This window comes from Lagopus leucura, unplaced genomic scaffold, assembly GCF_019238085.1.
Source record: "Lagopus leucura isolate 7727_CA_CO unplaced genomic scaffold, USGS_WTPT01 Super-Scaffold_760, whole genome shotgun sequence".
NCBI lineage: Eukaryota > Metazoa > Chordata > Aves > Galliformes > Phasianidae > Lagopus > Lagopus leucura.
Window position 1 is genome coordinate 7178021 of NW_024962257.1, and position 17614 is coordinate 7195634.

At 43.6% G+C, this 17614-nt stretch overlaps 2 protein-coding genes across 4 annotated transcripts; one reads left to right on the top strand and one right to left on the bottom strand.

Annotated features, from left to right (window-relative positions):
• Positions 1–4479: 4479 nt before the first annotated feature.
• On the top strand, positions 4480–9927 carry KDM8 (lysine demethylase 8). Of its 2 annotated transcripts, XM_042864504.1 has the most exons (8): positions 4480–4946; positions 5039–5205; positions 6633–6765; positions 6906–6913; positions 7550–7586; positions 8383–8532; positions 9278–9370; positions 9459–9927. In XM_042864504.1, the coding sequence occupies exons 1-8, from the start codon at positions 4482–4484 to the stop codon at positions 9621–9623; spliced, it is 1218 nt and encodes a 405-aa protein (XP_042720438.1). In that variant the 5' UTR covers positions 4480–4481; the 3' UTR covers positions 9624–9927. The 2 variants fall into 2 exon arrangements, with proteins under 2 accessions (XP_042720438.1, XP_042720437.1); XM_042864503.1 differs by lacking the exon at positions 6906–6913 and having other exon boundaries at positions 4480–4937; positions 7545–7586; positions 9459–9925.
• NSMCE1 (NSE1 homolog, SMC5-SMC6 complex component) lies at positions 9238–17242 on the bottom strand. 2 transcript variants are annotated; one of them, XM_042864505.1, is made up of 8 exons: positions 17081–17242; positions 15981–16140; positions 14585–14706; positions 13963–14040; positions 13245–13391; positions 12184–12300; positions 11399–11519; positions 9238–10954 (listed from the first exon to the last, which is right to left on the bottom strand). In XM_042864505.1, exons 2-8 carry the CDS (start codon positions 16135–16137, stop codon positions 10887–10889), a joined length of 810 nt encoding a protein of 269 aa, XP_042720439.1. In that variant the 5' UTR covers positions 16138–16140; positions 17081–17242; the 3' UTR covers positions 9238–10886. The 2 variants fall into 2 exon arrangements, with proteins under 2 accessions (XP_042720439.1, XP_042720440.1); XM_042864506.1 differs by having other exon boundaries at positions 15981–16124; positions 17081–17241.
• Between the last annotated feature and the right edge of the window lie 372 nt (positions 17243–17614).

Below are 17614 nucleotides of genomic sequence, written 5' to 3' on the forward strand. Positions count from 1 at the left end.
TATGCTTACACTCATGTGGGAATCTTGCTTTTTTCTAAGGTAAAGCACACGTTGTTCTAGCCAAGTGTTACCAATACCAAATCAGGACTAGCTCTTGGAGGATCGTCCCCATCGCATCACCATGACTACCATCCATTGCAAGTACCATCACAAAACCAACTGCCAAATGTGTCATCTGTCCTTCCTCAGCAACCAAGCACTGTTATCACCAGTGATCACGCCTCAGTAGTGTGCCTGGTCTCCCATTTTGTCCCAGGTTCCAAGCCTGCAGCTCCCTGCATGCTTGTTACTATTATTGCACTGACTCAGATCTTGCTGTCAAAAGATCCCTCTGCCTAAGGATCTTGCTACAAAGTGAATTCAGCAAGGTTTAGTGCATTGCTCAGCCAAAGCCTTCCTACTGGGCCTGTTATCTGGAACTGATGGTTTAGCCCAGCAGGTGATTCGAATTTGCGTGTCAAACACAGTGCCAAAAGCAGAGGAAGGGCAAGGCACTGCTCCATTGTGAAATCTGGGAGATCACCTTTTTAGAGCATCACCACAGCCTGCAGTTTCCAAACACAAGCTGTGTGGAAAACAAAGTGAGGTCACTCGCTGAGAAATGCAGCCCTCTCCAACAATGATGCATATTACATTTCCTTTTAAATCACCACGGGGAGAATTTCCAGGGCAGAGGAATTTGCACAGCACTTTCATGGTTTGTTACAACACAAAGGGATACTGACTGCATGCTGCTTCTGTTATCTTCTCTGCAGTGGACCAGAAAGTTTCCCAACAGGCCCAGCTGGCTTAAACCAGAGAGCTCACAAATGGAGGATATCTCTTTCCATTGCATGGGTGAAAACACAACTATAACTTTTTCTATTATTTCTCCTCACCTTGGCAAGTAGCTGCTCATTTTCAGAGCAAATAGCAGTGTGATCTGACTTTGCAAGATGCCAAGTACTCCAGCTCTGGTCAGACCTGTATGCTTCATGAGAAGCTCTGCTACCACTCGCACCATGCGAGGTGGGTACAGCATCGCTCTGGAAGAGACGAAACCCAAATTCCTCTCAGCGTCACATACATCTTGGATCTTTTCAGGAGGAGGCAGCAGAGCAGCAGACATTCCTGCCATTGCAGCAAGCATCTATCTACAGTCTGCCAGTATGGGGAAAGAAAAAAATACTTCCAGTTGGAAAATAATGACAGAGAACAAGGCTAAGAAAAAGCCTCCTGTTTCCTGCTGGGCACACACAGCGCCACGACAGAGTGGAGCTTCAGTTTTTCTGCTGTGATTCAAGCCAAGTGGCACCAAACCTATAGACAAAGCAGAGAGGCAGCAGGCATCACAGGCAACACTGAAAAGTCTGAGCTTGATGTGTTTCTCTCCTGCATTTTCTTACAACCTCCAGTATTATTATAGTGACGCACAACACCATAGAATATAATTGCTGTAGTGATTACTTACAGCCATTACATTAAGCTTTAAAATGTTCCTTTCAAATTGAACAATGTTTTTTTTTTTTCAAAGTCAACAGCTGGTTCACAGCTTGAAAGCAACAGTTAAGATAAATTAAATAAAAAGGGTAATAAAATCACAGACTAAATTTAATTTCTGAAGCAGATGCAAACTCCAGCATAGCCTTTTAAATATCTTTTTAAAACATCCACGGAAACAAAAGTCAATACGACCGATAATTATACTGTGCTCATTAATAAGAATATGATGTATGAGCTCAAATAACTGTGTACACTTCTAAATATACTTAAAACAAGTACAAAAACAAATTCATGCAGCATTTATAGCCCCAGTCTGAGGGATAAATCAAACAGAAGTTTCCAATGGGTGTAGTAAATCTTGTGAGGAAGGAAAAACTGTTTACTTATATATTCTTCTTCTCAAGGTATACATGCATAATATAAAGAGTAGTTTATAAAGAGGACTTTCTTACTCTTGGAATAAAAAGGTGGTCCAATATAAGCTCAAAATCAGGATGATGCCAGGAGCCCTTACCAGCTATTGGAATGCTCTACTGGAGCAAAATACAACCTTTCCAGTATTTCTAGAGTATACAGCCTCACTTAAATGCCACGAGGCTTTTCTCTGGCCTGGTTTTCTAGTCATCTTTGCCCAAAAAAATGAGTTAAGTATGTAAAAGAGGATGCATCCCTTTACTTTTAAGAAAAGGTAGCAGATGCATCTCTGTGCAGATGGACTATACCAAATATTTTGCGACTCTTAATGCACAAACAGATGCACAGAGGATGCCTTGGCATGTATTCAATATGTGATTCACCTCACCTACATTTGTCTGCCTGAAAAGCAAGGAGGTCATCTAAGTTAGTCTTTTAACTTCCTTCTATAGCCTGAGGAGAGAAACAGACACCGACAGAGAATAATGTATTCCACTTGCTTGTCCACCATAACTATCCTATCTCAGGATATGATATACCTATCAGGTTATGAAAAAGCCCATGCTGAAGACATCTCTTTCCAATCTCTCAAGAGCCCAGAGGAGCAGCTGGCACTGGACACCTCATGAAATCAAGTTAAATCCCCACCTCGGGTTCAGCTGTAACAGCAGAAGGAGTACTTACTGCCATAAAGATTTTTTGTTCCTTTTAATGTTGAAGAAGCTGTCGGAACGTGCTTGCAAATGTAGAGGAGATTCAAACCAATATAAGCAAGGAGGGAAATAACTGTATTTTTAAAACAGTGTGATTTACAAAAGTTCCATCCTGCAAAGGTAATTAAGGCTACATACAGTAAGCTATACTAATAGTGAATATGTCTCATTTGCATCTTAGCATCGACACCTATGTCCCAGATGGGTGTTTCATAACATTTTTGGGGAAAAAAAAGCGTTTTCCAATGATTTCTGAAAGTGGAACCGGGTGTGCTTTTATAGCCTGCTCCAGAAAGAACACTGTGTGTCCTACACACACTGCAGCAATATGCATCCCGAAGAGCCAAGCAAAATGTCACCTTAACTCATGGAAAGTTATTCCACCTCATAATATCACAGAAATTACGACAATATGTTGTTCTACACGAAAGTACATGGCAGTGCTATTTGTGAGACCTGGCAGCTGCCACTCTCAGCAGAGCAGATGGCAGCGATAAAAACACAGTGCAGGGAACAGGTTGATAAAGACATATCCATCATTACACTTTTGCTTTACAGCGGCGCTCAACTCAAAGATACAATCAAAACGCATGGGTCTGTCACTCTCGAGTAGGAAGAGTTTGCTTATCTGAGCAAAACAATTCTCCTGTAATGATTAATTCTGGATGTATTATTAGTCAATATTAATCATCTCCTGTCCACGGGAGCAGGCAGAGACAGCTGGGAAGACTTTCAAAATCTTAAAAGACTTATGTGCTTATCCCTTTGTTCTTCAGACGGACAGACAACCATTCGTTGTCTGTAGTGGAAAATCAAAGTCAGCCACGGTAACGCTGTCATGGCAATCATCAGTTTACATTCTCACCAGAGGACCACAGGGCACATTACACTCTCATTTTCTTTTCTCTATTTATTTGTTTGTTTGTTTGTTGCCGTGCAGAAGATGTTAAATGAAAGTGATTCTCATGGGAGGTACCAGCCAACAGTCCTGGAAGCAGAAATGATCTATTTACCTTAAAACACATGGACCAATGGACTAACTAGTGGACAAACTAATAAAATCAACTTTAAATTCCAGATGAAAATCTACTAGCTTTTGTAACAGAAATTCTAGGCCTATCATATAATGTTTATTTTAATAGATGACCTCCATCCATACTTTTTAAAGATTAATTCCACCCTTGCACCCTCCTCAGCAGAGGTGATGGCAACAGTGGGGCATCTCTGCTGGTATGGATTTAGAAGCATGGCATGCAGCTCTTGTTCATCACTGGCAAAAAATGCACAGCTGGTGGTGGTGACTGTGTTGAAGTGTTTTGTAGCTGAGAATCTGCTCTATCAGTGTCATTGGGCTCTGTGTTTGTTGTCATTTCCATGGAGGCAGATAGGAGGCACTACTTTCTGTATGGCCTCTGCACACACGGCCTGTGACAAATCCTCTTCACTCAGTGAGGCCCAGGCAAACCAAAAACTGGATGTGTCAATCGTACCAGCCTCATAGCAAGCTATGCTGTGACCTTAATGAGAAGTACACAGAATTAATACCACTTAAGATACAGGATTTATATAATACCGTGATGGTCATAAAAGTATCACAAAATGCCATACGCTGATGATGGAACATCATCTTCTTTACGAAAATACTCCATAAAAGCACTCCGTTAAAACTGAAGTCTACTCTCAATTGCAGCTGGAAAGCTAGCAAAGCCCATCGCGCTCTCACGCCCTGTTCCTCCTCTGGAGGCAGACTGCTCACAACGCACAGTCGCTCCCAGCACCCCGCCGCAGCCCGGCTCCTTCCCGCCCTCAGAACCCGGAGGAGCTCCGCCCCGCCCCGCCTCTCCCGCGCATGCCCGGCAGCGCTGCGGGGCCATGGCGGGATCTGCGGGGCTGTGGGAGGAGGTGCGGGCGCTGTTGCCCGACTCCGAGGAGGAGCTGAGCCTGGCGCTGAGCGGAGAGGTGGACGACTGCGTCCCGCCGCTGCTGCTCCGCGCCCGCGCGCTGCTTTACGGGGCGGCTCCACCGTGCGAGGCGGCGTTGCGGCGGCTGGGCGACGTCGTCCGCGACTACGCGTGGGAGAAGCTGAACGCGGGGCCGTGGCGGGACGTCGGCAAGGCCTGGCGGCAGGTCTACGCCTACGGCTGCCTCTTCGGCGCGCTGGCCGAAGTCGCCGCCCGCCGCCCGCTGGAGCCCGCCGTCCGGCTGTGCGACATGGGGTTGCTGATGGGCGCCTCCGTGCAGAACGACGTCCTCGCCCGCCTCGTCCGCCTCCTGCAGGCGCACCTGCCCCGCGCCGAGCGGCGCAGCGCGGCCCCGGGCGGCGCCAAGGTACCGCCCGTGCTGCGCCTTCCTCTCGGCCCGGCGTCCCGCGGGGCTCCTCGGTGGCCGTGAGGGGCTGACGGCGTTTCCACGGCGGCGTTCTGTTACAGAGGGCGCGGACTGAGCCCCCCCCGGCGCCGGCTGTACGGCCCGAGGATGCGGTGCCGCACGAGCGCTGCCCCTCGCTGGAGCGCTTCCGAGACCAGTATCTGATTCCGCAGAAGCCCGTCGTCTTAGAGGGGATTATTGACCACTGGCCGTGCATGAAGAAGTGGAGGTGAGAATAAGTGCTTGTTCCGCGTCCTGATGAGGGCCGGGATCGGTTTTGTGTCGGGTACTGCAGTGTTCATAATGCAGCGCACACCTCCATAGGTGGGTGCTGTCCGGAGCGATGTGCATTGAGTGCCTCTTTCTCGGCTCTTTGAACGTTTCCTCGTCGATGCTGGAAATCAGATGGCACAAACCTCTTAAGAACTTCATGCTAGAGGGGCTGCCGTGTGCCAGGGCAGTCAGATCCTGACTGTTGTGTCCAGCCCGTCCGCACAGGGGATGATGCAGTGCTGGTGTACTGCCTTTGTATTACTGGAAGCCAGAGGCAAGTATGAATTGCCAGCTGTACCAGCAGACTTACTCACATTTTGAGTGGGTTGGCCTCCATCAGATACTCACTTCTCAGTGATTTTTACATCTCAGAACTTGTTCTTCAATTTCAGAGTAAGTATGAATAAGCATAACTGGCTTTTTGATTCAGAGGTATGATCTTTGCCGAGTAGCAATTTTTGAACATTGAGTTTCAAACAACCACATCCAGGAGCAATAACAATATTGTGGTGCTGGTTTGATGTAGGCGATGGTGCCAGCATTTCCAGTCCTGAGAATGAAATATTTATGAGATAAAGCTTATGATCCCTCTCTGAAGGGTACAAAACACTCAGGTATAGTTTGAGGAATTGCTTACATTCTTGCATTCCACAGTCAATGATAAAGTCTACATTAGTTGATTTTTGTTATATGATGGTACATAGATGGTACATAGAAAATATGTAATAAAATATAACTTTAGTTATATATTTATACGTGCATTATATAGCCTTATTATTTCAGAAATGTCTTAGTCTTTTTTTTGCAGCCAAGGCACTCCATTCTTCAGACACTTAGAATGAAGAACTTTTTGTCATAGCTACTAATCACAGTAAATGAAGGGATATGGATTACTCTTCAGAGGAACTCTTCTGATTTTTGCCAGAGTGGATGTTATTAGCACCTAAAATTTGGCACTGACAGCTAACCTGGCATTAATAAAAAAAAAAAAAAAAAAAAAAAAAAAAAAAAAGTTATAGCATGTTATTTAGCAAACTTGGTAGCAAGCAGAAAAAAGCTCGGCTGTCAGTAGCCAGGAGAGGCTAACAGCCTAAATCACCTTCACTGGTAAGGAAATGATAATTAATAGAGAAAAACGAGGTTTTAAAGCAAAGCAAGGCAGATGTAGCATGATTTACATACAAAACTGGCCACTTGTTTTCTTGCTGGTTAGGTCAGTTTCTGCAGACTTTTGCTACTGCTTGGTTGGTTTTAGAGGAAAGGAACTCACTTTAATAGAGTTTTATTACTCTCAGAGATTGGTCTTGGTTGGTTGTCCTACTCTCGTTCAAAATTACTAAGAAGAGAATTAACAGAAGTGTGATGGAACTCCTTTTGTTTCAGCGTGGACTATGTTTGTCAGGTCGCTGGGTGCCGCACAGTCCCTGTGGAATTGGGTTCCCGGTACACAGATGAGGAATGGTCTCAGAAGCTCATGACCGTCAATGATTTCATCAGCCAGTATATTGTGAATGAGGTCTGTTACTTTCTTTTTTTTCATTTCCAAAAACAGCATGTACTGGTACAGAATCTAGCAACAGCTAGATTGTATTTTCATGTACAATCAAATGGACAACAGCTGAAATTTGAGGAATAGAGGAATTTCTGCACCAAAAGCCTGAATGGTGAAGTTCAAAGATAAGGGAATTAATTTTCCTCCTCAATCAGCAGCATTGTTCCACACAGTTATTAAACTGCTCAGTGAGACCTACTGGCAGGACCCAAATTCATGTGTACCAGCAAAAAATTAAGAAGGTGACTGGCTGCCAAATGGCTGTTTACTTTCACAGCTGAGGATCTGGAACTTTATTTCTGTTTAAGTCTTCTAGCAGGAGGGACTGTGTGCCATTACAAATTTGTCTATGGTATAGCCTGGAATGGAATATCAAGGTGACTGTGGGGAGCAGAGGTGAACAAGTCTGTGTCCCAGCAGGGCCTAGCTGCAGCTCTGCAGAGTATTGTCGTAGAACTGACAGCTGAAGGACTGGTGCAACTCCGTATCATTATTGCTATGTTTCTACCAATATCTTAAGTTAGATGATTTGTTAATTGTGGGGATCTGTCCACACTTTCAGAATTTCAGTATAGAAATAAATATTTTTCAGAAGACTCTTTATACTAGTCAACTATTGAAGCAATTGTAGACTGTGAATGGATCTTGCCTACAAGTAAATTCTACTTAACTGTACGTAAATGACCAAGTCTTACCCCATATGTTACTGTGCTTTTTTTTTTCTTCCTATGTTTTAATGTCAGAACAGCGTAGGATACCTTGCCCAGCACCAGCTTTTTGATCAGGTAAAACTGCATGAGTATTTCTTTCTGTAGTCAAGTGCCTTTGTATGACATCTCTGAGAACGTCATTTCTACTTGGTGAAAGGGTGTAGGGTGACTCTGTTTTTCTGCTTGGCTGAAAGGAGTGGGAAACAAAGCCTTTGGGGGGTGAGGATGTTCAATTTTAGGGCTGTTTTGGTACAATGTAGCGTTTGCTTACAGGGATACCACCTGGAAAGCAGCATTTCTCCAAATTATACATTAGTCAGGGAAGAGGTTTGAATAGGAAACAAACTTCAGTGTTGATATGTTCTCCATGTTCTGCAATGTCATTTCAGGTAACCAGAGGAAATCAGGTTTTAGGGACATAGTTTAGTGGGCATGGTGCTGATGGGTTGACAGTAGCACAAGGAGATATTAGTGGTCTTTTACAACCTTAATGATTCTATGATTGGAAGGAAATGTGGAAAAGAATCACATAAAAAGCAAGCTGAGTATAGAAGATAACCGCTACCTTCTCCTTGAACAGCAAACTACATATTCTTGTAGTTTTCTTATTCCTCGAGTTTCCCTGGTTTCTTCTAGAGCAAAGAGTCTCTGAATTTCCTTTATTTCTCCCACCTCCTTCCAACAGAATCCGCTAGAACAGAAAGTGTGAGGATATTTCCTACAGATTCCCAGCAACCCCGCTACTTTTCGGCTGCCAGAGCTGGACAAGGCTATTTGTTTTTTGTGTCAGGCCCTGTTACTCTCTTGTACAAACTACACTTTTTGCAAGTCAGTCGGTACCCTTTCTAACGTTCATTTCTTTATGGAGTAGATCCCAGAATTGAAAGAGGATATCAGTATTCCTGACTATTGCTGCCTGGGGGAAGGGGAAGAAGATGACATCACCATTAACGCATGGTTTGGGCCAGCAGGCACTATCTCACCTCTTCATCAAGATCCCCAGCAAAATTTTTTAGCCCAGGTCTGTACTCTACTTACTCTACACAAGCCTTTAATGCTATAGCTAGAAAAAAATGCTTATAATGTGTATGACAGACAAGGATGGTAGGCAAACTGAGATACAACTGAGGGATGGAGAATGTGAGCTTGGACACTTCAGCCTAGAGAAGACTGGGAGGGAATCTTATCAACACTTAGAAATATCTAAAGGGTGTCAGGAGGATGGGGCCAGGTTTTGGTGGTACCCCGCAACAGGACAAGGTACAACGGGCAAACCAGGACACAGGAAGTTCTAGATGAACACAACAGAAATCTTCAGTACTGCGAGGGTGACAGGGCCCTGGAACAAACTGCCCAAACCCAGAACCCATCTGGACACTTTGCAACCTATTCTAGGGAATGTGCTTTAGCAGGGGAGGTAGACTACATGCACCTCAAGTATGCATCCAGGCGGATGCAAAGCTCAACATGAGCCAGCAGTGTGCACTTGCAACCTGGAAGGTCAACTGTAAGCTGGGCTGCATCAGAAAAGGGGTGACCAGCAAGACAAGGGAGGTGACTGTCCCCTTCTGCTCTGCCTTCATGAGGCCATACCTGCAGTACTGCAGCCACCTGTAAGTAAGCAGGTCTATTTTACTGCTGATATTCTAACTGTGGCCCACAGTATGGTATAATAGACTGGTTGCTAATTAACTGAACTTGCCATTTTTCAATAACATAGAGGTTATTGGAATATAAATTAAAAGTATTTATTGTAATATATACAGGTATTTGGAAGAAAATATATCCGTCTTTATTCACCACAAGATTCAGAAAATCTGTACCCACATGAGAGCCAACTTCTTCACAACACCAGTCAGGTAAATAATCATCTGCAATGTTAGTTCAGTAATGTTAGTTCATCTAATCGTATTTAAGTAAACACTGTTTGTTTCTGTTTTTAAACAGGTCGATGTAGAAGATCCTGACTTAACAAAATTTCCCAACTTTAGAAAGGCTGCATTTCAGTCCTGTATTCTGATGCCTGGACAGGTTCTGTTTATCCCAGTTAAATACTGGCACTATGTACGATCTCTTGATATTAGCTTCTCTGTCAGTTTCTGGTGGTCATAGCACTGAAGCATGAATAACGTTTATTAGTATTGTAATAGCAATTAAAGATCCTGAAAAGTAGCATCTGGTATGCTTCAGAAGTGAATTCTATTTAAACATGAGAATGTTTTTTTTTCCCTATAAATAAAAATTCCTTGTTTCAGCTTGGTAAAAGAATGTGGATAAATGGTACCACTTTATTTTTGTGGATGTTTCTAATATAACCTTCTTGTAAAGAACATCTGTTGGGTCGCCATAAGGTTCAATAGTCTGGAGGGAAAAATAAACAACAAAAAAACCAGTCTCCTATATGGAAAAAGTTGAGTGTAAGGACTATGAAACTAAGTTAATTAATAGTTAACTGCAATTAAATAATCGAAAGCTTAATTGTGTTTTGATCAAGAGTCAGCTGAACTGCAGATTCTGCTGTCTACCAAGGAAGAGATACAATGCCACTCCACACTAGTATCTAGCAACATTTAGTCCTTGTTTCATTTTCAAGTCACTTTTAAAAGGATAAGGCATCTTTACAGCAAACAACAGTGTGAAGTACTAGTTCTAAAAACCAGTGGGGAAAAAAAATCTTTAGATTTTTTTTTTAATGCTTCGTAGATTAAGCTGAAATTTGTAACTGGTTTTGATTGTGGAAAAGTTCCATCTTTTCTTGAACATATCTGTCTGTGGCCTCACCATATGACACGAACTCTGCTGTCAAAGGAAGAGACAAAAAACGAGCAGTGGTACAAGCTGAAAGTTCAGACTCCAGCCAGGCCTTGATCAGGGATTCAGCAGAGACCTTGAAGTGCTGTGTGATCAGCTACTTGAAAACCATGTAAAATGTTATATAGGTGAACTGGTTGAGGAATATTTACAAGCCCTGTGGTTCTAATAACAGGTTTCATTCTCAGTTTTGCAACTGAAACCATACAAATACGGAGTACAGCGGCTGAGAAAGGCTTTGTATTATAATTCATTTGCATAAATCAGCGTTCAGGACTGAGAAAAACATTTATCTTTTGTTCACAAATGTGCACTGAGACTGCCAGCCCAAAATACAGAGAACTGCATACACAAACCCACCTCCTAGGAAGTTGTCTGGGCATAATTGTGTAGAAAAACAGGAAGGTCAATGACAGTTTTATTGTAAGTTTCTTAAAACTCTAGAAAAAATAAATACATTTAACAGTGCACTGTTACTACTGAATACAGTGCAGTCTGGCTATTCTGCCAAAGAATGGGAAAACAAAAATCACTAAAAGCAAGTTTTGCTAACTTCAGCTGAAGCTACAAAGACTGAAGCTCTCTTCTGCTCCCTCTTTTTGATGATGACTGGGAATCTATCCGACTCCTGTCTACAGAGAAAGGAAAAAAGCAAAGTTAATGACACACAAAAAAGAAAGGATGATATGGTATGACTTCCAGATTTTTACAGTTCTTTACATGTTCCTGTGTTCCTGCTCAGAATGTCCAATTTATCTGGTTAAACTGAGGAATTCTTGGACGAGTTTGTGCTTTTCTTTGAAACTCGGTATTTCCAAAAGTTTTAGTGCTCCTGCTCATCCCCCAAACCATTAGTGCTGTTATGAACAGTATGCACAGGATCTGCTAGTGACCACAGGACAGCCTGTGCAGTTTCAGGGCTCAGTGTTGCCTGAGTATGGTTCACTTAGAAACACACAACTGAAGTCACAAATATCCAATATTCGGTTACAATTTTAAGTCATTTCAGGCAGTGCCATTGAATATCACAGTCCATCCTTAAATATTACACTTTTTAAAAAGATGTTACTTGGTACCTGGGATCTCATAAGGCCAAAAATCATTACACTGAGGACACCGTGGTTTAGACTGAGTTTTGAAGTACTTTCCAATGCAAGGTAAATGCATCCCAGTTCCACAGGTTTCGCATGCTTGGCTCTGAAATCAGAAGTGTTACTGGAAAAGCTTTCTGATTTGCCCCTCTGTCATAAAAGGCTACAAATAAACGATAGTTTATACCTAACAGTAGTTCAAAAGATACAGTTGAAGGACACTCAGAAATCAAGGCTGGTAAAACATAATAGGAATTATTCTCCTGGAAGCTAGGAAATGCCTATGCGGACATAATTTAGTTTGAAAGACAAATGCTGAGCTGCTTGGCTGCAGTGAAGGAGAGCAATTAGGAAAAAGTAATGTTAGGGAAGGAAGTTAGGTGGGAAGATGAAGAGAAAATTCAAGGGCAAGGAGCAAGAGAATGTAAAAGTTCTAGAACAGGAGTTCAGGTTGTAATCTCTTGTGCAAGACCAAATTAGAAACTTGCCAGCTATCAACACACAGTGCTTTAGTAAAGTGTGTATCAATAAATTCATTCTTAAGTCCATGGCGGTCAATTCCTGAACCAAAATCCCACAACCAAAGATGAATATGTGTCATATGGAAGATTACAGTTAATCTGCATTGTATTATATTATAAATGTGAGTAATATTACCAGATTGCAACACTGGAATTTTCACTGCCTGCCTAATACTCAAGTGAAAGTGTCTCAAACTTCCACTGTGACAGGAATCCACTTGCAGATACTGAGGTAATCAGATGCATTACCTGGATGGCAAGGCTGTGACAGATATTACACTTCTTTGCTATATCTGGATAGGTGCTGAGAATGTATTGTTCCATCTCGATTATGCAGCGAGTATGCAGAGTATATTCCCCATCTCTCTATGGAAACAACAACTGAGATTAGCAATATCCCTTAGTTCCTTTCTTCATTTTGGACCTCTCTCACCACCTTGTACTAGCAAGTACTTGACATTAAAGAGTTTTTTTTTCTGCCATCATGAAACAAGCATTCTTACACTGATAAAACACAAAGCCAAAATGCTTTTGAAGAGGCAGAGGAGGATCATAACAATAGTCACGCTTCTAACAAATACAGTCCCTGAAAGGTACAGATGAGCAAGTATGCTCTCCTTAGAGGCATATCATTAGCAGACTCTTCATTTGCACATCAGTGGAACTTCCAGTTTTCTGCAAAATCTGAGCAGCAGGTATCTTTGAAAATCCCTGCTAAATCTCTCTAATATAAGGAAATGGGTGGCAGCAGGATGGAAATCTATGATGTGATGACAGCCAGGAGAAAAGAGACTCAGGTCCCAGTTGTCTTGGTAAACCATTGCTGTATTCCACATGGTAAAAACTAATCTCAATTTCTCCATTTTTTCCATAACACGCAGAGCAGCCTGTGTGCTTCCACTTCAGGAGTTTTTAACACTTCATTTCTTACTGCTTTTGAGGCAATTTGAAATGTAACTGAGGGCACAGATCACCCTTGAAGAGCCTTCCCCAGCTTTCGCTGCAAGCTTTAAATGTGCCATGCTGTTTTGTACAAAGAATGCCTTTTGTGTTGTAATACAGAGATGCACACATTAGCTTAGATAGAAGAAACAGAAACCACGTTGTCATGCATGCATCTACCCAAGGACTTTCTGCTTGTAAATGTACCAGCTCTTCTGTAAGAATCACTGACTGGAACAATAACCACAGCCCCCACAGAACCATTTCTGCCCTCACCCACTGATGAACATCTCCGGCTTCTGCCACCACATCCATAAGAAAACAACAACCTATTAAAGCACAGACACTTGCAAAGATAAAGCAGTTACCTCAGAGAGCCACTTATCATCCACAAAATTTTTCAGCACTTGTTCTGCTTCCTTTTTCTTCATTTTCTTTGTCTTCAGTTGGTCAGCGCAGTTTAAAATATCCGTAGAAGAGGCAAAGCCATTTTCTGATAAAATGATTAGGTCCATCTATAGAAAGAAATAGTTTCAGTTACTAAAAAGACTGTGCAATTAGATAGATGCACCTTATAATAATGTACAGCTTTTTCAGCATCTGAACATAAGCATACATTGCCAATTTTCAGAGATTCTCTCCTTGGGAACGTTCCTGCTGCACATCATCACAGAGCAGAAAGCAGAGCTGATGTGCTAGTAGTAATATGTGCCATGACAACACCATCTCTGCAGCACAAACATAGCTGTGTAGGTGCTACATCAATACTGGCAGAGTGGATTCTGAATAGTATCAGTTTGGATGACACTTCAGCAGCTGTCCCAGCACAGTAAATAACCTCTCTTTCTAGTTTATTTTAAAAAAAAATTAGGATGCAAAATTTAAAAAAGCTAATTCCCTTCAAGAGGAGAACCATTACTTGTTATATTCCCATTTCCCTCCCTGCCCCATTTCATTTAGGATAAAATTCAATGAAGTTAAGCAAGATGGCAACTAATTCTTGAAACACATCTCAGATTTCCATTCATTTTAAGAGAGTACCTTCACAAACAACGTTATTTGCTAACTAATATCAGCCATACTTACTGTTTTTCTGAACAATTCTAGTTCATTTTCTGCATAGTCAGATGCCATCTTAGTAATTTCAGTTTCTGCCATGTTCACCTACCAAAGAAAAAAGTAAAAGATTCTCTGGGGTTAGGAATACATCATCTTAAAATTAAAAGAAATGTCATTTCTTTAAGTGCCATGACAGAGGTTGTTCCTGCTAAATAAATCAGGTGCTGTTATGGGCTTTGCTGCCATGTTCCCTCCCCACACTTTTGGCAGTTTATCTTCCCAGTTCCCTGCTCTACAAGTAGTTTCCACAGCAATTGTCAGCACGGCAGTGGAAGAGCCCCATAAAAAGTCCAGACATGCTGAGGGCACAGCTCATGCTGGCAGATGTGGCCCTTTGTTCTGTGCTGTCATGTAGCAGTTGCATTACACTGTAAGGAAGGATCCTAGATAAATCAACTTTACTAACACCCAAAGATAACACGTAGCTCCAGTTCTTTGCCCGGTTTACTCACCTTTATTGCGCTTTTATCAACGCATGACTGAATGGCTGCTGTTACATCAGACACGTGGCAGAATCTCTGCGGTGTGCCCATGCATGCAACTCGTTACAGGAAGCTGCAACCACGAGATGGCAGCACCTCGTACTTACCAAGGCATAATGCGTTCTCCCATCAACTTCAGACATTCCTTTCCGGATCTGCATGAACAAAGGCTGTAGCTGGTTGTTGATGGTACTGACGAAATCATCCAGTTTATCTTGTGCACAGTAGACTGAAAATAAGAAAAAAAACACTGAGGGAAGGAAAAAAAACAACACCTTTTTATGTTTAATCTGCTTAAACTAGGTGAAATTGCTAGCAATTTCTGAGGCAGAATTCAAACGGGCCATTAAGTGCAATTACACAATACAGTTAATTTCTTTAACTTACCAACAACAAATTCCTTGTTTCTTTGATAACACTGTAGCTTTGTAGTTACACTGTTAATATCTTGTGTCCTACTCCATAAGCAAATGAAACAGTATGAGTTGTTTTATCAAACACATAATTCAGATGCACTTTGCAGAAGCATGTGCTGTGGCTTATGCTTGCACAGCAATAGCACACATTCTCCAAAGTTTCCATCCAAAACAAAATGACAGTGCCAAAATTCCTGTTGACTTTGAGCATTCAATAACAGCTCATAACTTCACAAAGACTGACATCTCAAAACTGCTGCCAGTTATACTGTTTGCAACTATAAAAGTCAATTGCCAGTGTAATGGCATCAGACAGAGGCCCCAAACTCAAAAGCCCGCTGTACTGTATGGTACGTTACAATGCAAAAACATCACTCAGGATATTCCTGCCCAGAAAGCTCTTTAGTCTTATTTATAATGACTCCATAAATGGACAATCAAACAGCAATAATAGATTAATATTGAAATACATAAAATTGTGACAAATTGTCTTGCCTGGCACTTCCCAGCAAGAAACACTGCATTAATCAAGATCAGTGAGAACTAACAAGAACAGCTCTAGAAAAGGGTAAGGCAAAAGATAACACACCAATACTCTTTTGTAACATTTTGAGATGAATGGCTGTTCCAGGAGATCAAAAATGATCTGTTAAAAATCTATTTACAATCCCAGACTCAGAATGCCTTTTACTATTTGCAAGAATGCACAGCTTTCACCTACAAAACAGTTCTTGTTCAGGAAGCTGTACCAACTGACTGGATCAGAAACCATTTATTCAAATGTGCTTTATTGAAACCCAGCTACTAAGCTTGCTTATTTTGCACAGAGTACTGTGCTCTCCATTAACTGAGTATCACTGTCAATTTATTTTAAATACATAAACAGAGAAAAAAAGGTTTTGTTTTGCTCTGTTTGTTAACTCTTAGGAAAAAGAGAAAACTCACACCACTGAAGTTTTTTGGATTGTTTTGAAGCTTTTTTTAGCTAGCATACACTTTTCAGAAACGCAATGATTTACAAGTTGCACGATGAAAAAAAGAAGAGTTCCCCCATCTCCCCACATTTCTTTCCAGAAGAAAGACCCACCTTTACTGATTTCACAGCAGCGCCTGTGTAATTTCCTGGCCTCTGCTCCCTCCATGATCCCATGTGACATCAGGATCTGCAAGAACCGTCGATGAGCATCGGACATCTGAGCTGCCATGGCGATGTTCCCCCAGGCCTCAAGTGCTGCAGAACACATCAACTGCAATTAATGCACATGCAGATTAACAGTGCACATTATGAGCACATGTATTTCAATTAAACTCCCCAAGTACTAGGGCTAAAAAGCAGATCTACCAGCTTGTTCTCCAAACACAGATGGTGAGCAGTGCCCTAAGGGAAGGATGCAAAAGAAGTCCAACTAATTTTCCTTAACACTTTTAATCTGTAGAACACTGCATAGCTCTGCATCAGCTGCCTCCTGCCACATATCCAAAGACATTGTCTAATTACAGCATATCTCACTTAGGACAGAAAATCCTTCATATGAGGGCTGCTCCAAAAGTCATGCCTCCTATTCTATCATGTCAGCCCACAACAGCAGAGGTGGCTCAGGATGGCAGCAGAGGTTGACCTTCCCACCAACATCCCATGACATGCTGTTGCCGTGTGACAGACAGCAGCAGAAGGGCACTCTGACACAACGGCATCTGACGTGGAAAGGGGGATAAAGCAAAACAAGTGGAGCTGAATTTCTCCGTGCAGAAAAAAACGGTGCCCACTGCCATTCATGGCCACTTGGTGACCATCGATGGAGACCAAACAGAGGCTGTGGCACAGAGGCACTGCTGGGGTGTTTCAGCAGAGGCGATGGCAACAGTGGGGACGGTGTGGATTTACAGGCACAGCACGCAGCTCTCGTTCATCGCTGCCAAAAAACGCACTGCTAATGCTGACGACTACACTGAAAAACTGTTTTGTAGCTGAGAGTTCCCCAGCGTCTGCTGGGAAGAACATCAGACCGAAGTAACGCCGTCTCAAGGCATTCCCTGACCAAGGAGACGAACAAAGCAGCAGAAACCCCCGCACCGCGGGACCACGAACGGACCGAACCGGGAAGCCCCGCCCGCACGGGGCTGAGGCCAAGCGAGGTCGGAGCCGCCGCCCGCTGCCCCCCCGCACCCCTCACTTCCAGCGCTTACAGCACTGCGCGCTGCCGCTCCGCGCTCCGTGCGGCTCCAGGGCGGACGTGAAGGCCCGCCGGAAGCTCCAGCCGTTCTCTTTTGAAAGAGCGCCCGGGCTCCAGCGATCAGCTCAGCGATCGCCGCGGCCTCCTGCCATCGATCGGCTCGGCTCGGCTCGGCAGCGCCCTGCAGCCGAGCTCTGTGATGGCGCCCCCTTGCGGCCGCGGCAGACGCTGCTGTGCCGGGCGCGAGGGGCGGGGGCTTGGACGGGGGCGAGCCCGGCGGAACGGAGAGGAGGGGTCCGGCCACACCCGGCAGCGGAAGAAGGGCGGGGTGTCGAGGTTCGCTTCGGGTCCGGCGCCGCGGTGTCCTCCCGTGAAACTTGGCCCGGCTCCGCCTGCCCGCTGTCAGTGCGGGGCTGCCGCTCGGCGCCCAGTGCGGGAGTTGCGGAGGCGGAGCGCGGCGGGACGGAGGGAGGAGTGGCTTCGCGGGAGGTGGATGCGGATCCGAGCGGAGCGGGTAGGGCGGCGGGTCGGGTCCCGTCGGGTCCCG